The sequence below is a fragment of the Orbicella franksi genome, chromosome 6 (assembly GCF_964199315.1).
Source record: "Orbicella franksi chromosome 6, jaOrbFran1.1, whole genome shotgun sequence".
In the NCBI taxonomy this organism is placed as follows: domain Eukaryota; kingdom Metazoa; phylum Cnidaria; class Anthozoa; order Scleractinia; family Merulinidae; genus Orbicella; species Orbicella franksi.
In genome coordinates, this window is record NC_138150.1 from 20,614,199 (window position 1) to 20,636,465 (window position 22,267).

The window sequence follows — 22,267 nt, forward strand, 5'->3', positions numbered from 1 at the left end:
TACCAAGTTTTAACGATAGCCTGTTTAACAAATCTTGACAAAAGGTCTCCGCAGTTGCAATTAATCTCTGACAAAGATTTTTTTATTATTATTTCCTCTTACATTGTCGTCATGTCATACTACGTACTGTAGACAGAACTTTGTCTACCTTCAAGTAGGCTTTCAGCATTTGTCCTACGAAAAGCGCCAAGATCTTGCCAGCTACGGACCAGAGAGCCTTTTCGGTGAGTGAACGATTAATTAGACCTGCGTAAAGGACATTGTTGGATTGAACGATTGACAGCTATTTATGGAAAGACACACTTACCTACCTTCAACAGAATAGGCCATTTCCGAGTTACAATGTGCCTCTGTTTCACAACGAGTCTTGGCGCGAAACCTTTCATATGAAAATGAGTTTGATTTGCATAAAAATGAACCTGTTGGGGAAACACATTTTCATATGAATGATTTCGTACGAAGGCTCCTTCTGACCCTGAGGCACAAGGTAACTCGGAAATGGCCTATTGTGGATGCAATGGCCAATGACACGGAACAAGGAAACTTTAAGACCTTTTAAGGAGCCATTCTTTAAACGCAAAGTAGTCAAGGCCACACCAGTGGTATAGGTTAAGTCTTTAATTAGAAAAGGGCATAGAGTAGACCTTTTTCATAAAAGGTTGTCAATTATAATTTTCTTTTTGTATTAAAATTACCCTAAATTGCCTTTTTCCAATTATAACTCAAATTAAATGATTTCTACCCTCAAACGAAGTTAGTGAGGATAGTTTTAATGTGTAAAAAAGAATTTTAAACTGGGCAGCCATTTATGAAAAGTTTTATTACTACATGTGAAGAAACTTTTGATATCATCAATGTGAGATAATTCTGCACCCTCTAAATTTGAAAACGAAGGTTTCATTCTGAAAACGTATCAAGTGTTTTCCGTCCACACTATGCCGGCGGAATTTAAAAACGCAGCGATCACCGGTAATTTTGTATTTGTGTTTGAGGAAACTCGTTCGGGGAAATCACATGATTATCGTAATGTCATCGTTTTCGAAAAACTCTGTTTTCAAAATGTTTTCCGTCCACGCGAAATCCAACAGCCGGTGTTTTGAAATTCCTCCGGTTTGATGAGCGTTTTCGAAAAGCTCCGTTTTCCTGGCGCATTAGTGTGCACGGTAGGCCTAACCATAGAAAAAAAAGCTGCGCTTTCAAATTTCTTTGGCTGGACAGGGCCTAGATTGGTGCCTAGTCCTTATATCTGTGCTAATACTGTCACTGCAATTTGTCACAGGTGAGCTTGGTGGCAATATGGGCTTGCTCCTTGGATGCAGTTTAATGACGCTCTTCGAGTTCATTGACTTCCTGTGGGAAGTTGTAACGTCCAAGATACGGAAGCGTTCGAGGAGTGAGGACACTGAACCTAACAACGGCTATTATTAAACAATTCTGATGTCATCGTATGGCACTAGAGTTCTGACAGCCCCGCTCGGATCGATGTTGTAGTGTCTCTTACTTTGTAATTCAGCTAGGAAGGATACAGATGCTCTAGTGTTACTTACTCCATAGTTAAGAGAGAGGAATGGTTAAGAAGCGCGTAAACATCAAAGAAGCAAACAAGCAGGCTAAGATTTATGTTGGAAGGTTCTTGATCCGGCAAATCTTTTGTTTTATCTTCATTGACTATATGCACGAATACCATAATCGTAAAGATTCTATTGGTTAGTTGTCTGAGCACCACCATTTTGTATTTTGCCAGGTTTTGTGCAGGGTCAAGCCCCAAAATCTCATCTCACTCTATCCCTCATCGTGCTCTGTAGGACACCTATGGCCATTCAGAAACGCCTTTTACCCATTTCAGTCTCTCGCTGACAGCCATCCCATCTCCTTTCGCTCTCTCTCTACCCCCCTCCTCCAGGTCGTCGGTGGCCTGCCTGGTCTTCTTTTGCCTCCTAGATTAGTGATGCCCAGGTCAGTGCAGTTCTGCCGATGTTATTGCAAGAACTGTTATTGATGTTATTCTGATCCCCAAAAGACCCAAAAAAGAAAACATACAACAAAGAACTTTGCCAGGTCTCTTAACCATTTTAACTCTATTAACTATGCTTACACTTTGTAAAAATACGTTAAGTACAATAGCATTAACATGTGCAAGTTATCCTAAATCGTTTTCCTTCCTACGTTTTAACAACCATGTATAAACCTAGTTGTCATGATTATTTTAGGGCTTCAATCCATTTTAACGGCTCTTTTCACCTTAACAGATAGCACATTTAAATACAGCTGCATATAAAACGTGTACAAAGATAAGCATGTGCAACTACATTCTAATATGCCGAATTATTCTCGCATTGTGATTCGGCTCTTGCATCGTGATTAACATTTTTTGCTTCTTTATTATTTAAAACAAATAGATTCCCTGTTGATGTGCGTCTGTTCAGTAATAGATCATGGAAGACGTCAAAATGTAGTTAGAACTACTGTCATATACCTCACTCTCGTCACGACCCGTGTGCCACTTTTGTGTTCTTACGGTCTAACACATTTTTAACGTCATATGTGATCTATTACTGAACAGACACAGGGCAGCATGGAATCTATTTGTTTAGTCACTATTTCATAAACATGTATAATACTTACATGTAGTCCGAGGAACTGCTAAGCTTTACGAAGTCTGCTATGATATATACAAGTTAAAAAGGTAAAGTCTGCATACGAGCCATGTGGTTCATCAGTCCGGAGCTTCTACCGGTTTTTTGAAGCACGAAGCGATTAGGAGTATTTCTACTTCCCCCTGGGTGGAATGCTAGTCCATCGCAGGGTAACCACCCAGCATTAAATTCGCCGCTGCCCATTTATACGCCTGGGTGAAAAGATTCACTGTAAGATTCAAAGTGTGTTGCCCAAGAACATCACAACACAGTGACCCCGGCCAGGGCTCGAAGGGTTCGAACTCGGACCACCCGACATGAGGCCACCGCGCCCCCACAATATACATAAACGTGAACATACTTTTTATCTATTTTTACCAGTTTATATGCAGCTAGTTCACAAGATCACAGCTCTACATGTAATTAATAAAAGTGTCAAATGGAAAAAAAAAAAAATTAATGTGGGATTTTATCAGGCCGTCTCTACTGAATAGGAACGTTTTATATAGGAGGGATCTTACGCTTTTATCAGTCCTACGTGCCCATAACGGTTTTTCATTTCCTTCACTCCTAACTAATATTTATTATATGGCTTTTGTGAGTCACCGATGTAACGCGCGCTCTGATTGGGCATTATTCTCCCGTAATGCCCACGGCTTGATTACGGGCCTGCAAAAACAAAGCAAACAGCCATTTAATAAACAATTTATTAACCTGGAACGTTCGGTCTTTACGGAAAAATCTCAAACCACGGCCTTGCCGCATTGACCTCGCTATCGCTCGGTCAATACGGCAAGGTCTTGGTTTGAGGTTTTCTCGTAAAGACCTCACTCTCGGATAATAAGTAGTTAATAGTGAATGTACGCACCTTTTCGTTGCAAAGCACACTTCTCGAACTCATTATTAATTCATCAAGTTTAAGCAAAGGAAATCATGACCGTGACGGTGTTTGGACAGGAGAGATCGAACGGGGAATACTTTTATGAAGTTTTGAAACGGAACATAATCAAGCTTCGCATACCCCGTCACGACAGGAACCCTATTTCTTATTAGTCCTTTTTAATTGAAAATTACTCCGTGAGGCCTTTTTTAAAAAGTCATTTTTACTTTTACTTGACTTTTCAGGTCAGCTTTAGAGACATTAAAAATGGATTACCCCCTGCTTATCTCTAATCAAGTGTGGCCGTAAAATTTTGGCACACCCCTAACAGTCAAGTCTCCCCTTAACAAAGCAAATTTCAGCGCCAGTCAGAATATTCTTGAGTCATTGTAAACACTTCAAGGGAATGGTGGGCAAGGCTTTAATGTTGAGCTTTTATTTTTGTTTTCTTGCCCACAAAGCAGAGTTTTTGGATCACAAAATTAGAAGCGATGTTTTCTTTACGCTACAATTATGTCCATCAAAGCTACGTAGAACCTTGACCAACTGAATTTCGAAAATACCTCAACCTTAGAATATATGTTTTTCAAATACTTTTTTGAACTTCAATTGATTTTTTATTAAAATTTACTTCGTGAGAAAAAGAAGGAAAACACGCATAGATAATAATTTGACATTGATCTTATACCAAAAATAAAAGAGCTGTCAAAAAGAAATGGCTTAAGCTTGAAAATTCTACAATAGGAATCACCGCAAAACAGAACATATATGATATCTCAAATTTCCAAAACAAGGTATTTGTGGAAATTAATTCGCAGGAGTAATCCGCCAAAATTAACAAAGGCAGAAAACCGGTCTATGTTTAATCTGGAGGCGAAAACTGCCCCAGCTGAGCCAGAAAATAATTCTTAAATTCTTAATAATTTACAGCCATTGATTGAAGAAGACACTGGGTAAACTTTCTTGGTTATCAAACCTAAAATATAATATTCCTTGAAGGTCCAGGTGTTTTTTCAATATATTTATACAAAGGAAAGTAAACAGCGTTGATTTTTTTCTTCAATGATGGAGAGGAGTGATGTACTAAAAGGTTTGAAACAGTTTTCATCAACCAGAGGCCTATAATGACTCACTGATTTATTGCAAGGTAAATTGTCAGACCTCAATGTTTCATAGAATTATTTCTTACCTACAGATTTGTAGCATAAGCGTTTCATTCTGTTATCGAGCTTGAAACATGTTAGCTCTGAATACTGAACGTGCATGGTATTATCAACTACTGCTAGAAATAAGCGCCCCATGTTTTAAGTATTTATATTTTTTCTGTGACGCAAGTAAAAAAATTTAGGTTTTTAAAAGTATAGTCGTCATTTTTCATAACTCTTAATCCTGAACTGACCGAAATCCTCGAATAGTAGCGGAAGATCACTAGATGCCTATATGCTTTCCTTCTTATGCTATTTATGCATAACATTAGGGAAAATCCTGTAATGTGGATGTTTTTTTTTTCTTTTTTTCACTGCGGCCCAATGATGAGTTTTTGAGATAAAGTGTATGGAAAAATACAAGCTTTGGAAAAATCGGCGCGAAAAACTCAGTAAGGTGTATAAAATTTAAATATTTTGAACATGAGTCAGTTGATTAGACTGAGGAAAAGTGTCTTTTTTATTTTACATGTATGTTAATTTAGACAGGTCGATCAGCAGCGACGGTGACAATCGAAAAGTTAAAATCCACGGAATAAAAATTGATCTGATGGCAAAAGAATTTTCTAGAAAGTTTGGCAAATCTCAAGCAATTTCCACCGGAATCAAGAATGTCCAGATTTAGAACTTAAAATGAAGCAAGACGCATAAGTAGCCATATTTCTTGAAGAAGGAACATGGAATAACTTTAATTTGCAATTTTCTATTCCCCCGGTTACGATTTTTGAGAAATCTGACCATGCGAAGTCTCCCCTTGTGATACACGTAGACTACTTCTTTTTATCGTCTTGATGCAAAAACTTGCCTTTTAAATTTGTCCTGCTCTTCCTTGCAAATGAATTTAAAACTCGAAGATCCAGTTTTTGTAATGCAATATTTTTCAATGTCTAGCACGGCAGCAGAGTGAACTATCTGTGAAAGGTCTTACTGACGAGCAGAGTACTGGTATAGTTCCCATAAAAAACTTTCAGCTTGCAAGTGAATATATGAAAGATCATATATTTGAACTGCGGAGAAAGATATGAAGACATGATTGATCATAACAATTATGCATATAACTTAAAAGCTTAAAGGCAGTTGTGAAATTAAAGGCTGAGAAAAAAAAAAAAAAAATTCAGGCATGAACGGGATTCGAACCCGTGATCTCTGCGATATCGGTGCAGTGCTCTACCAACTTAGATATCAAGCCAACTGGGAGCTGGTCACAATATTAACGTAGATGGTGAAGAATGCGAGGCATACATGAAGGATCATATTTTTGAACTACGGAGAAAGATACGAAGACATGATTGATCATCGTGGTTATACAATCAACTTAAGCAGTTGTGAGATGAAAGCCTAAGAAACCATACAGGCCTAGACGGGATTCGAACCCATGACCTCTGCGATACTGGTGCAGAGCTCTACCAACTGAGCTATCAAGCCAACTGGGAGCTGGTCATATTGTGAGTTCGTAATATACCCATGGTCATGGGTTCGAATCCCGTTTAGGTCTGAATTAGGCTTTAATTTGACAACTGCTTAGGTTGTGTGTATAACTGCGATGGACAATCACGTCTTCAAAAACTTATAACTTCTCGTAGTAATTCCTCATTGCCTGTTACTTTTACCTTCGAATTTCGCAATGATCTAGATCTGTTCAGTGTCCCTATCCAACGCCATCGATCAATTCCAAAAAGAAACACGACAAATCAGCGTCTTTACTTAAGTTCTCCTAAATACACAGAGCTTAGTCGTTTCATGTTGTTTTTTACAGGGGACAGCTACACAATTTATAAAGATTTGCAACACACGTGCACGTAAAGCTCATTGAACCAGTCTCGGGGCGTTCACCTACCGTTGCCGTCGTGGTTCGTTTAGGTTCACAATTGTTTTAAAGGGTCACATTCTTGTCATCTTTACCTGCTGACACAGTATGGTTACACAAGCTAAACCGGCTGACTCGTTCACAAATTCTCCATTGGAAAAAGTGGAGTCTGAAAGATCATCGCCGTCATCCGAATGGAAAATTTTTGCCTCAAACACAACTCTTCACGGACTGAGATACGCTGTACAAAACGAGCTTTCCATTCCCAGGCGAGCAATATGGCTGATATTCCTTTGCGCTGCTGCCAGTGCCTACACGTACAACGCAACCGTAAGCTTCGAAAAATTCATGTCAAGACCAACAAAAACAGTAATTACACAAGAAACGCCAACAGATGGTTTGAAGTTCCCAGCTGTGACAATCTGCAATTTAAACAAGTTTATGAAATCTAAGATAGATGTGCCAGACGAGGATGAAAACTTTGTAAAAATGGGATTGAACATAACTGGGTGCAGTGAAATACGCGAAGTTCGTGGAAATCTCACTTGTGGCCAAGCATTACTGTGTGCCTATGGTGATTATGGTTATGCCTTAGTAGATGGCTGCGACAAGACAACTCGCCAAAACATACTCAACGTTCTTAATGACTCATCGAAGCGTTTGTTTGACGAAGAAAAATTTCTTGCAAACTATGGACATGACATCGCTGGCATGTTTCTTCTATACTGTCGCTTCTCCATTGATCAAACGTGCTCGGAAAAAGACTTTGTTCCGACCCTTACAAGAAGAGGCATATGCTACACATTCAACTCGGGTTATGATAACACCACCATGTTCCACGCTGAATTTGAAGGTCCCGAACTGGGCCTCAGTGTCGTTCTTAATGTTCAAAGCAATGAGAGCACCTTTGGTATGTATTCAACCGGATTGAACGTGGTTGTGCACGATCAGAAAACGTTTATCAACCGATATAATGGATTTAATATCCTTCCTGGGGCTCATTCCTTGGTGGCGGTCAAGTTAATAAAGGTAAGTTGTTGCCAGTATCAGCACATTTGACAGTTTATTAAGAACCTGAAGAAGTGGAGGGGAGAGGGGTGGGGGTTGAAGTAACGCAATGATAAAGGCTCTCCTAGATGCGCCGAAAGATGTGACGCTTTTAGTTTGGTATTGTAGCGTGAATAATTTAGGTACTTTTTGAAGAAATTCCCTCCTTCAAATACTAAGAACCAGCTAGTTTACCGTCAAAGCTAGTCTTTATGTAATTCTAGGGCTGCCCCTAAGATGCTCCAAAGTTTTAAAAAAGGTGCCCAAAGTTTCTCAAAAAGTTGCTTCAAAGTTTCCCCCAAAATGAAAAAAAAAAAGCTCCAAACCCGTCACGTTGCTTTTCATATTTTCTACAAAAGGTTATTATTTACCCCACCAAAGAACCTGTTTAACTGTTCCTTGACCCCTGAGCATTTAATAACCTGATAAAACGAGTTGCAACCTTTTTAGTATTTCCGGTCACATACTCAAGCATCAGGAGTGGTACTCCGCCATTTTGAATTTATCAACCGACCGCTGACCACTTGAATCGCCTTTTCAAACCACAGGTGAACCAATGCGGACAATGCGTATGTGACGGTTGTGACCAAAAAGCATTTGTGACCAAAAAGCATATGTGACCAAAGAGCATTTGTGACTAAAACATGCATTTTATGAACTTGACGTTTTCTTTAGTCAAGCTACGATGGCCGAAGACCACGAGTTTATATAATACTGCTCCATAAGTGCTTCATATGCCAGTTTGGTCTGTTATAATTTTGCAGTATTGTCATAGACCATAAGCTTCATAATCTTACAAGCTTCAAGAAAACCGATTTTTAAACATTTTATGGACATTTATAAGGAATTGGACCATTTTATCACCTAAATTGTTAATTTTCTTGTTTTAATTGTTAGACTTGAGCCAATGCTTTGCTTTTTAAAAATTTTAGTGTCTCATATCTTAGTTTTTATATTATCATTGCATGTTTGAGATTCTTTCTATCTTTTCAATTTTTAACACGTCATCTTTTTATTCTGTATATATTTATATCAGGGCCACTGGTTTTTCAGTGACTACCGTTATGTACTACCATGATAAAGAAAGTAGATTATTATTATTATTATTATTATTATTATTATTATTGTTACTGTTACTGTTACTGTTACTGTTACTGTTATTGTTATTGTTATTGTTATTGTTATTGTTATTGCTATGGTTATGGTTATGGTTATGGTTATGGCTATGGTTATGGCTATGGCTATGGTTATGGTTATGGTTATGGTTATGGTTATGATTATGGTTATGGTTATGGTTATGGTTATGGTTATGGTTATGGTTATGGTTATGGTTATGGTTATGGTTATGGTTATGGTTATGGTTATGGTTATGGTTATGGTTATGGTTATGGTTATGGTTATGGTTATGGTTATGGTTATGGTTATGGTTATGGTTATGGTTATGGTTATTGTAATTGTTATAAGAAGTTGCCCAAAGCAAAAAATAGGTCCGCACCATGTACATGTGTGGGCTTAGCGTCTTATGGCGTAGTCGAATTTTGACAGCTTATTAAGGAAAAGGGGGCGTTGGGGTGCTGATTGGAAATGGGCTCCTTTATTGGGTTAGGATGCTGATTTTATTTGTTAGTTTGTTTAGTCGTTTGGTTGGTAGATTTTTTTTTTACCTGGAATATATTAATTGCCCAAAACAAATCATGGTGCTGTACGGAGAATATTATGAGTTCTTGGTGTACTGTGTTTAGGTTAGAGTTTTGAGTTTAGGAAGGGACAGCATTGCAAAGTGCATGTATTGGAATCAGTGGTGGAGTGTTATCATAAAAAAAAATAAAAGTTTGGGTGTTTCAATAAAAAGGGCTCTGTGAACCCTCCCCCCTTTTGTAAGCCTTTTTTAGGCAAACAACCTACAACAGGTGACGAAAACGACATGACAATCTGGTGAGTACCCTCACTTTGACACAGTGTGCGTGACCCCCCTTTGAATAATCCTGGCTACGCCCCTATTCTGAGTTGACCTTTTGCATTCAATACAATACCAGAAATCAATGAGAGAAGGGAAATTTAGCGTCAGTGTAAATCGCCTTATTGAAACTGAGAAACGTTGCTCGACGTGTTTTTCTTTAATTTTGCCCGAAAAGTAGTGTGCCATACACAAGTCTCTCAGCGCCGCTATAACGCTACTCAGCGTTAACAAGATCGTTTTACATTAGAATCCTGTGAAACTGGGTACCAATTGTCTCCCAGTAGTCCTAAAAATAACGTGTAGTGTAATATGAATGCTACTTAAATTAGGTTGAAGTCTGAGGGGAATGGTGGACCCACAATACTTACTTGTTACCTATCTTACCCATGATCGTGAAAGCGCTGGTGAGATAAGAGAGAGGGGATACCGATGGATGACATTTGCAAGAGAAAGGGTTGACAGGAGAAAGGCTGAGTCTGACAAAGATATTCAGACACGCATTAGACCTGGAACTTACTGTAATAGATATTGCGTTTTGATTGCTTCTTTTCCTTTTGCTTTTTTGTGTTGCGCTAAAGTTGATAAGATCTTGTAGAAAAAAACCCAGATGCTGAAAGCACGAACCTGAGAGGCATGAATTGACCCTTATCGACCTCATTAAAGCACTTAACCTTGTCAACTCTATTTAACACTTTTTAAGGCAAGTCTTCAACCTCATTTTAAAACACAATGGCATTTGTGCAATCATAGTTGGAGTAATTTGAGAATTAAATTTTGATTAGAAAATAGCATCTTGGTTATTTGGAGAAGCATTTTAAACTTATGTTCGATTTGTTCTGAAATCCGATATGTTGTGGTAGAACGATGTTATGGCAAGTATTTTACCTCAATGTTTGTTGAAACAAACAAGCTAGTTGTTCTGGAGGCCACTCACAAGCAATTGAAGATACTGTTTAGGGATAGCTTCTCTCTCAAATCATAAAGTTTTTAGTCGGGGTGTCTCATAAGTAATGGAATATACAGATTGTAGCACCTCATTTGGGCTGACCCAAAGCATCACTTCATTCCACGTTTTGCATTTGTAACAACTTGTTTCAATTTTGGCATATAAAACACGTGTAAATAAACCATTGTTAGCGTCATGTTCTAGAAATGATCCTTAAAACGTTATAAGGTATCCTTTGCTTTCACGAAATGGTTATGAAAGTCGATTCTTGACCGGTATTGCTCGACCGAGATTCCCATACAAACGTTTGACCTTGAGAAATGCGGCAACAACAGGGTGGCTGTAAACACTGTTAAAGTGTTTCTAACAGTGCGAGTACAATGCAAGTGCAATGAAGTCTATTTCAGTTTCTGAAAGTTTCTGACAATCTCTGAAAATCCCTGGCAGTATGTCTCACTTTGCAGCGCTGCCCACATCAATCAGGTCAAGCCGATATAAATGTTGGCTAGCGAGATATTGGCTTGCGAGAGTACAATGACTCCTTTTACTGTTTGGGGCAACCTGCACCGAACATTCAAGCGGAAAAATTTTAGCTTGCGAAAGCGTACCAGCCCCTAGACACAAGCCGAGTCTGGATATGTTGGCTTGCGTGTGCAAAATAACTTCCGTCATGGACACCTGAAGGAATAATGAAAGAAAGCTATCAATAAACCGCTATCAATATTTTCAAAGCTTACACGAAATTAGGAAGCTAGATTTTCGATATAAATGCAAACAGACATGCAATTGCGCATAAACTTAAATACAAAATTACGAAATGATACGAAGACAGATGTTCGATACATGCAAACAGAGAAAGTACCGCATCTCAAAACAAGCTATAAAGAAGAAGAAAACCTACCCTAGAAACTGAAAGCTGGGAAAATAAAAAGGAAGCCTCTCGAAACCGATAAATGGTACAAAAAGCCAATTCGCAGGAGGCAAAAATTCCACTCGAATAAGCTAACTAGCACCCAATCTGCTCATCTATAGGTTCTAAGCTAGTGTCCACTCATCTTAGTAGAAATCCTTTCGATCACGTGACTCTCGTACCGACATATTGTGAGCTTCGCCCACACAAAAAAGATGCCACAAATTGGAAAAGTTGCCCGAAATCGGAAAAGTTGCCCAAAAGTTGCCGTGCATCTTATAGGGAAAGCCCTATGTAATTCCCAGAGCCAGAGTTAAGTTTAAAGTCAATCACCAGCACAACTTGCGTATTTCTACCAAATCGCTTTCAGCACACGAGACTTCCAGCGCCCTACAAAACAAATTGCAGTCGTCAGGATCAGCTGCCTGGATTTGGTAATTACACGAAGGACGGCTGTATTTACCAATGCATTGGAAATCATACGTCCGATAAGTGTGGATGCCATTGGCCTGGTGTTCCAGGTACGATTTCATTACTGCTAGTACTACTACTGTTGCTTGTGCGCTACTGGCTTGCATTTCCATTGTCATTGCCACTACCACTGCCACTGCCACTGCCACTGCCACTGCCACTGCCACTGCCACTGCCACTGCCACTGCCACTGCCACTGCCACTGCCACTGCCACTGCCACTGCCACTGCCACTGCCACTGCCACTGCCACTGCCACTGCCACTGCCACTGCCACTGCCACTGCCACTGCCACTGCCACTGCCACTGCTACTGGTACTGCCACTGCTACTGCCGCTGCTACTGCCACTGCTACTGCCGCTGCTACTGCCACTGCTAATGCTAATGCTATTACTATTGCTACCGCTACTGCTACTGCCACTGCCACTGCCACTGCTACTGCTACTGCTACTACTACAGCTACTGATAATGCTAGTGCTAATGCTATTACTATTGCTACCGCTACTGCTACTGCCACTGATTTTGCTATTGCTACTGCTACTACATTTACTTGCGTTTGCTTTTCTTTATACTGGTCGTGGGAATCCATTGAAATTAATGCGAATAGCATAGTTTAAAGACACGAATGAGTGAATGCCCATATCACATAAGAAATTAAGTTTGTAGCCTCAAGCAACTTACATTATCAGTTATTATTTTTATTTGTTTATTTATTGCTTATGATATATTTGATACGTTCACATGCAGATTCAAAACATTTACCTGTTTGTTCTTTTCAAGACCAGGGATGCATCACAAAGGCCAGAAGTAAGAAAAGAAATGATTACAATGAATAACAACTGATACGAGCCAATCAGTCGCAAAATTTTGTCATAGTTTTCATAGTTCTATGATACTTTCCATCTAACGTCATTAGAATCTTAAATTACTGAATTTTAATCTTACATGTACAAAGCTACTACTATTACAGTATTATATTCTACAACGACAAATTTTATCCTCTGGAGAAATTATACAATACATTTTCCATCAATATGCCCAAGACTCCCTTTACCCCTATGGATACCGGCGAATTAATTGCTAGCATCCCATCCAGGGCGGCAGTAGAAATACTCCTAGTCACTTCATGTTACAGAAATCAGGATAAGCTCCGGCCTGCTGGGGCACTTGGCTCGTATGCAGACTTTCCCTTTATCGTTTTCCCTTTACTCTTATTCTTGCAATTGGTTTTTATTAGCGTATCGATCGACACAGTTGCATACCTCAGTGACTACTTAGTCGAGGACCTTCTAGGCAACTCAACTCAGGGACCGTTCATTTTTTATGAGGGAGGGGGGGCTGGTGGGATTTGGGAAGCACCATTTTAAAATCGCATGACCCCCCCTCAGCTTACCAATTTTTTCACATGGCCCCCCCTTATAGCGGTCATTTTTTGGGATGACCCCCCCCCCCTCAAAAAAAAATTGAACAAACAATATTTAGATTTCAACTTTTTTAATATTTCTATATTATCCCCCTACTTCACGTTATCGTGCTCACTATGAAGACAATATTTACAATCTCTATACGACAGAGAGCTGTTGTTTAAAAAACAAATCAAAAGAAAGAGAAGTCAATTTCGGATCTCCTAGTTATGGCTCGCCCTGAGCGTGTGGCATTTGGCCTCTCATTGGCATCTTCCTCATCTGAATTGATGAACGCAAGAATGACGTCACTTGAGTCATCTTCTCCCCCAGAGTCAATGGCATCACTGTCATACTCATCATTGTCACTTTCATCCGTTTCACTGCTGTGAGCACTTGCCCTGTTGTCATTTTGTGTCAATGTCCTGGCATTTCTCAGTGTTGGTTGGCCAGCTCTGAGAGGACTCTTCTGCTGCAAGCATGAATGTCTTACAATTGCCTTTACTTTCTCACTCTTGCTGCTTTTCAAATGCTGCTTCAGCCCGTGGTGGTTTGAGTACTTGTTCAGTTCTGGAACACGTAGCTTTTTAAGCTTGGTTAGATCTTCGCACAACTCAGTCCAAGGATAATCCTCCTCCCTACTTAAATTTGCCTTTTCTTCTGCTCTCTTTTTCTTTTTAAATTCCAGCACTTCGAGATGCTGAAGATAATCCACCACAAACCTCGATTTGACAATAAACTTATCTGCAAATAGAGCAACGCTCTCTGGGTCAGATAAAACCAGCCTGCCACTTCCATGCTCTTTCTTCTTTATATTGTTAATCCAGTCGGGGAAAGAGCGCATTACTACATGAGCATCATGAAAGAGGCTCATTTCAAAATGCGCAATAATGGCGAAAGCGACGAGTCGTTTAAGAAGAGGTTTACAGCTGAACGATCCAGGCAATTTGACATCTTACATGCAAAAGAAGCAACTTTTCTAGGTGCGGATGGCTGTTCAGAAAGGGCGAGTGAGTTTTCCATGCAAGGGTAGCAGTTTAAGCCCAGTGATGGAAGAAAACTGAACTTCTCCATCAAAGAGCACAGAGCAATAGTGGAAAAGTTGAATGTCATATTGAAAGATGTAAAGGAACGCGATTCCACACTCTTTCAGTCCAATGGGCTTGCTTTAAAGCAGGGCGAAGAATTTGCCCACAGTTTTAATGTAAAACAGATTAAATGTACAGAAGCTAAGTTGACGAAGGTCACGCAGGACATGGAAGCACTAGAAAATAAGGAGAGCAATTATAACAGCATATTCAAAGGCATACTCAAACAGCACATCAACAAAAGGAGAAGGGAAAAAGAAAACCGCAGAAAGTCAAATGAAAGAAAGAGGAAGCGGACTGAAAACAACGTCCAACGAGTTTATGGAATCTGTGTTGGAAACCCGCTAGGAAATGATCTTCCACAATGCCTTGTGTACCCTCCTAGAACGGCCGTCCCGGAAGAGTGTCTTAAAGTTGAGGATGTTGCCACGTCGATATTTAGAAGAGATGGGCCATACATAGCACAGCTCTTGGAAGGGAATTATTTCACCAATGCTGCAAGAAGCAGAATCACCACCAACCTTGAGCGGGAAGTCAGAGATTATGTTTACACCTTCATGTACCCTGAAGAGTACACTCTGGCGGAAAGCATTGCTGCTTCTTACAGCATTGGTGAAAGAGACTCCCGGCGACGAAGAACTCGACGACAGTGGAGATGAAGATGAGTGCCAGTGAAAGTTGCATTCGAAAATAACAGTGTTAAATACTTCTTTTCAGTAGCTACAAATGCTTTTTGTCGCCAAACGTTTTTTTAAAGCAGAAGGAAAGTTTGTAATAAATTTATATCCTGCCTTCTGTGTTTATTCTGTAGCAATTTTTTTGATATTCAAACATTATGCCATTTTTAAGTTTTACTAAAATATTTGACGTGACGCCCCCTTTTTCCCTTATTTTTTTGGGATGGGCCCCCCCTCGAAAGCCATTTTTTTTCGCATGGCCCCCCCCAAATCCCACCAGCCCCCCCCCTACCTTATAAAAAATGAACGGTCCCTCAGCTTTGCAGTTTGTCATCTGTTAACTTGAGGAAACTTCGAACTATCAGTTGCCTGAAATTTAATGGCTTGATTGGTTCCTAGTTTTAAGCTGTTTTTCCGTGAGATTTTGTTTTCCACATTTTTAGGAAGTGTCAACTTGACAGAGTGTCCATGCAACAACGCGTGCTCAGAGCTTGAGTACGAGTCACGGCTCTCGTATTCCAAATTCCCGGATATTGCAATAATTAAAATAATGCGTCGTGTCTTTGGGATTAACGTCAATACAAGCTATATGCGGTAAGTGATATTCAAAAACAAAAAAACTGCAAACAGGTTCAGCGTATCATTATATCTGTGATGTCACAATAGGCCATATTTGTATTTTCGGTGTTGGAATGGAAAATTTAAGCGTGAAATGGAGGCTCATGCGGAGGAAAGCGTTCAGTGTCATTTGCATTTAAAGGACTTCCCCAGATTAGCTTCAGTTGCAAGCTAGTTTCAGTCCAATACCGAGAATACGAAACTGGTGTATTGACAACTAAATAGTTTCGGCTGAAACAAAGAATCTTAAATCTAACTAATTTGATTACGATCTCCGTCAGTGTGACTATATACTTTATAATTGGGAAGGGTGAGGAGGCAGTTGGCGTTATGATTGGTATCGGATAGTCACTTATCCACTGTCTACTCGTATGTAAATCTGTCATATCTATTAATGACAACTGTTTGAACTGTGTTGTACACTGTTCAGCCCTTAATTTTAGTTATGCAAAATATTTGACATTCGAAGTTCAACAAAATGACGCCCACCCATACTTTTTTAGGCAAAACTACGTCTTTCTCCAAGTGGGTTTTCAACGTATATCCTACGAAAAGCGTGTAGAGTTTCCCAGCTATGGACCAGTGAGTCTTTTTGGTGAGTGAGGCATAAGTGCCGCTTGAACCTTCGCACGAACAGATCCAAAGAAAGAGCGAATAAAGTACTGATCAAGTGGAATGAGTGATCGGGTCATTAGTCATGCCTTAATGAGTCTTTTTCAAGTTAGCATCTCGATATCACTGACATTATGGAGAGCTTACGACAAAAAGACTAACCTAATTGTTACTCCAGCTGATTCAGCTCATTCAGGCAAAACGGAGTTGCAGGTCTGCAAATTGGGAGGCTTGCAGTCTGTATTTGACCGGTAACTCACTGACCATCAGGTGTCTTAAAAATTCAGGAGAAGTCAGAGGAAGAATCAAGCTTACCTAATCGTACCCTTGGGGTAGGCTTTGGTGACATATCAGCGAGTTTGGTCGAGCCATGCTTCATATTTTGGCGAGACTTAGTTGAGCCAAATTACCCATGGTGAGTCCAAACTAGCCCGATATGCCGCCGAAGCGTACCAAAAACGTACGATTAGGTATTCTAATTTCCGTACCCAAACTCGGTAACCATTACCATGACCATGCATATGATATCATAGCCATATCAGGTATCGCGAGATATCATATGCATGCTGTAGACGTGGGTTCTGAGTGGCTAACTGTGAATTCGGGTTATACTTATGAGTTACAAGAACTTTGTGGGACTTGATTTATAATTATCTCTTTTGGATGCCTGGTGATCACCGTTTTCCTTTAAATGGATAAATTTCTAACTTCGTTCACATAATTCACAGAAAAAACAAAACAAAAAAAAAAACAAAAAAAAACTGGTAGTTCGAAGTATTATTATTAAATGGTTTGAACCCAGGAGTATCAGTACTTCATCGTGAGTGATCGATATCGTCCGGGTGAGGGTAGTTCTGAACAGAACTACTAACTATTCACTTGACTCTGTGTGACGAAAACGCGCCACAAAGGTGGGCGCTCTCTAACAAAAAAGAAAAACGAAAAAAAAAGCACTAAGCATAAACATACGCGAGAAAACACGCAACAACTACAGAAGTCTACAAGCATTTATTACAACGATTATACCAAAATAACATCATACTTTAAATAGGGTCCCTAACAATGATACAACAAGCTAAATAATTAATCTTAATTTATTTACAAGATTGTGATAAACAACCTAAATACTTCAGTACACTTAATCTACTTACAAGAATATTCCTTAAAAAAAGTAAACGTTTCAATAGTTCAGTTCAGCTCACCTTGCGTCTGAAGTCCTTGTCCTGGAACTTGACCCCAACAATGTTCCACCAACACATGACACACAACGAACCAAACAACCAAACTCCCGTTTATTACTCCCACTTTTCAACTTACTTCTTCCGGTTACGTCTTCACCCAGTCCGGTATACTTCAACTGGACTTCTCCGGTTTACTCCAGCTGTCCGGTTTACAACGGCCTACTTCGACAGAACTTTACGCGTTCCCCGGCAAATGGGTCTTTGTCGTGAATTTAGGAATGGTTTACTGATCGCTTCTCGGTAATGAAAATGTGCTTCCGGACGTGTTCCTGCCACTTTCTAAACTCGCTCGTAACTACGCTTCAACCTTTTTCTTCTACACACGGAAGAACCTCTCAACACGTATCACCCCCAAAACCCTAAATATGCAAACGCAAGGTGTAAAATGAGAGAAAGGGAAGGGAAACTATTGGATAAAGATTGATTACAAGGGCATACAACAGAACTGGTTACACAGTAAAAGAATATAGGTTACGTAATAGGTACTACAAAATAAATACAATTTTAAAAGCTGATGCTATGGGAATTATATAATGAAGCAGCTAGTTAATGAATAAGATAACACCTTAATAAATTTAATTCTAAATACTAAACTTTCCATGACACTCTGAAGAGGACTTCTGCTCAGGTTGACGAAACGTCAGTCACCAACAACAGTTTTTTTCAGAACTAACCCCACCTGGACGATCACACAAAGGCGAACTATTTTTATATGTATTTTCAATTTTTTTCGTTGTTTTCCTTGACATGCGGCGGTAGCATTTGATCGACAATGACAGTATGATTGAAGTAGTATAATTTGACCTGAAACAAATTTAATCTCATCCTCTTCATACAGGTGAGCTTGGTGGCAACATGGGCTTGTTCCTTGGGTGCAGTATACTGACGCTCTGCGAGTTCATGGACTTTCTGTGGGAAGTTCTGATGTCCAAGATAAGAAGGCATCCCACAGATGTAATCGCTGAAACCAATAGTGGATCTCATTAAGGAATTCTAATGTAGCTGAGTCACACAAAAGTCGTTTGTTAGCGGTGTTTATTGTATTCTTATTCCACTAGCTAGAAGACTGATTTTACAGGAATTAAATCACGAATGGCGAACTTTTAGACATTCTGCTTTTAATATAATTTTTGGTTTCTGGTTGTGCGTAGGAATGAACCGTTATATAGATGATGGCAGAGGGGCAAGGGGTGGGGAATTCGAAAATGATGTGAAGTTACCAAAAAATCCTGCACAAAAATAGTGACAAAAATATCGCGTAAAGGGAGCCACTCAGAGTAGACATGGAGCAAATTGACAAAATTCTTTCACGACCTGCTGACGCTGTAAAATTTGCCTAACTTCCGTGGTCATTGTTGGAAACAGTAAAGATGAAGAGAATTGTTGATGCATGTGCTTGTATTACCAAAACTCCCTCACGAAAACGTGAGAAAAAATATCGTGCAAAGTGAGCCACACAGATGTGAACTAATAAACAAACTAACAACATTCTTGAACCACGCGTCACGCTAAAAAATAGACTCTTTTACAAAAAATTTGCCTAGCCCCCGTGGTTTTCGTTAGAGGTAGTAAACAATATGTAGAGTTTATTTTTTACGCCCACTCTTCTTTAATTAGAAGTACCTTGTTACGCGATACATTTTGAAACACACGAGGCAAGCAATGTTCTTTCTACATTATCCCTCAATAACCCCTCTCGATCTGATAAAGCAAATTTTTATTTGACTGAGACAAACCAAAACATTCCGGAGTCAATTATTTAAATATATTTCATGAGAATGGTGGACAAAGCTCTTCAAATGAAGAGCTTAATTTATTAATATTTTGGTTTTCTTGCACACATTGAGCGTTTATTGGATCGTAACTGTTAAGCAATATTCTCTCTTGTTTTAAGTTTTTCGTATTATCCAAATCAAATAGACCCTTCAGTGATCAATGCCGATGAACCTCAGATTTAGAATGAAAGGTAACATTGTCACTTCAATGGAGTTTTTGTACTTCTAATTAATTTTTACCATTTAAAACACCCGCATAAATAATGAATTCAAGAAATTTTTAAGAAGAAATGCTCTACTTTTAGCGGTGTGAGTACATGTATTATAAGCTTAGAAACGCTGCAGGGCAGAAAGTAAACTATATTCAACGTTTAACTGACAAAAGTTGGTGTTGTAGATTTAACTTGGTAGGAAAGCAATCTTTTTTTAATCTATGTTTGTTCTGGAGATGAAAACTGTTCCAGCTGGGTAAGTAAAGAAATCTTAAATCGTTAGTAATGAACAACCATTGTTTGGATTAAACAAAAAACAAAAAAAACTGGTTAGATTTCTTTCATTATTTATACTGAGATCCGATATACATTAGAGAGTTCCAGATGTTTATTCGATCCTATAAGGTTTTCTTCAATATCAAAAGGATCGAAACAGTTTTTATCGGAACACTGACATAAATGGAGAAGCCGTCCATCAAAAGGTAAGTATTTTGCCATCGTCTTTTGATAGAATCATTTTCTACTATACCTAGTTGATCAGAAACTAGAAAGTTCAGTGAAAACAGAAATATAACCTCACTCAACTTGTAATTTGCGCTTCGACCTTTGACTTTAAACGTATTACTCATAAATGTTGACCAGGCATGGCGCAATTAAATCTGCCTAAAACTAACAGCTATGACCCTTTTCTCACAGAGGAGAGTTAGGACTGATGTTGATGAAGAAAACTTAGAGATCTAAGGATGGAATAATTTTTTGTGTGACGCACGGTTAAAAACTAAAAGTTTCAAAAATTGTACGAGTCAGTTATTAGCACCCTGTAATTTAACTGGTTTTGAAAAGCCAATGCCTTCTACAATAACATGGGGAAGGAACGGAAACTTTCCCCGATTATTATTAACCTTCACAATCTCTTTTATTAAATGTTTCAAGGCAGTTCTTATACAGCGTAATGGCTTCTTTCTTATCAGACATTAGTCGAAAGCACTGACTTGAGCAAAGATTCACCTATTTGTTGACCTATTCAAATTCTTATTTTTTTTGTCGAAAAAAAAGGTTACTTTACAGAAACGAAAGATGAACAGAAAACACGATCACCAACCTAGCTGCCAGTTAGCATCGTTCTTTTTTTTTTCTCTAATATAACAATCGCCATAAGGCGATTGTTATATTAGGTTAGGTATGCCGAAGATTGCGATTTCTAACTGGAAAGTCCGGTAGATTATGTCTTAACTTGGAAATAATGCTAAAAACACATATTTTCATCGACTGAACCTTGAAGATAATTTTAAAAATGTTCCAGTTTGGTTATAATTTATCATAAATGTTCTGAAGCCGTTAGAAGACTGTTATATTAGACTGATAAGGTACGCACAAGAATACGATGTCTAGTTGGAAAAGTCAGATAATGAATATACTTGCATTGATTTTCGCTCTCCCTACAACGATGCATTTGATTTCCTCATCCCGGAGTTTCAGGAACATCCCGTGTGTAATCGAAATCCTCACATCTAAGATATTCGCAATTCGCTGAAACAAACACACATAAACAAGCTTAATATACAGGGCAGGAAACCAAAACGAAATATAAATAAAGCAAGCAAAAATGACTGGAAAGAAACGAAACTATAATGTACAAGATTTGTGTGGCGACTACGACGACTAAAACATAATGACAACGACAACTACAAAAACTAACGGCGGAAGAAGGTATACCAAACAATAGAAACAACGGATGAAAAACTGTCCACGAAAATATGAAATGTTACGTAACAAAAAATAACTGGCGAAACTAATAAGAGTAACAAATATTCACGGGATAATTGAAAAAAACGGAAAACAAAGGACAAAAAAAGCGAAGGCACAACAAAATTGAGGCGCTTTGACTACACCGTGTGCGTTTGAAGGTACTCAGTCATCAATTTAAAATAGTTTTGAAAACTGCAGTAAGACTATTAGTCCTATGATCTTGTCCTAATAATTTATTGGAATAAAATCAGATTAAGAACTAGAAAATAAACGATGCCAAATTAAAAATATTTAAAGTTTCTCAAGAGATGGATTCCGCAATTTTAAAAAGACGATTTACTCTGTGAATTTTTCATTTTAGCCAAATTTCGTCTTGGGTAGAATTCTAGTTTAAATCATAACTTTTTCCCTTTTTCTTGAGTATCATGGAAGAATTAGTGCTTTTTATATTTTCACCAGTTTACATTGTGAAAACGTAAAGATGGCGGATCCAAAACAGCGAACTTAGCTGAAGGTTATGCACTTTACGCAGTATAATTTCAATGTGTTTTTGCCAAGGTGGATAGTTGTAAAAGAGGGTATTGGCTTTTCAAGATGGAATTTAAATTATACGAAATAAAAGTAGTTTTCCGAGTTTGTTTTTGTCATGAGAGGAACCTGCCATACGACAATCGACGACCAGCACTTTGAGCTAATCAAGGGAAAAAAAAAAGGCTTATTAAAATAAGTTAGGTATGGTCTCCATTGGCCAAACAGCTTTATCGAGACACCGTACTGTAGCTAGTGGTTGCATTGCGCGTAAGCTATGTCGAATGCGTCGTTAGTAAGTTATTCCATAAGCACGCGTCGGATATCAGAAACGGGGACGCAAAGCGCCCAATTAGCGCTATAAATAATCTCAAGTGTAAAAACCGTTAGTGGAGTACCTGTAAAATAGCAGCAACCAAACTCCATGGTTGGGCACAAGCCACGGTATAACTAGCAAATATACCATCCAAAAAAGAAGCAAAACAAAACAATGACTGCATGGAA

The 22,267-nt window shown here is 38.8% G+C and overlaps 1 protein-coding gene across 1 annotated transcript; it reads left to right on the plus strand.

The window, feature by feature from the left end:
• The first annotated feature begins 6,151 nt into the window (after positions 1–6,151).
• On the plus strand, positions 6,152–13,149 carry LOC145490117 (bile acid-sensitive ion channel-like). The gene is made up of 3 exons (XM_081469222.1): positions 6,152–7,557; positions 11,762–11,912; positions 12,608–13,149. Exons 1-3 carry the CDS (start codon positions 6,637–6,639, stop codon positions 12,694–12,696), a joined length of 1,161 nt encoding a protein of 386 aa, XP_081325348.1. The 5' UTR covers positions 6,152–6,636; the 3' UTR covers positions 12,697–13,149.
• The last annotated feature ends 9,118 nt before the right edge of the window (positions 13,150–22,267 follow it).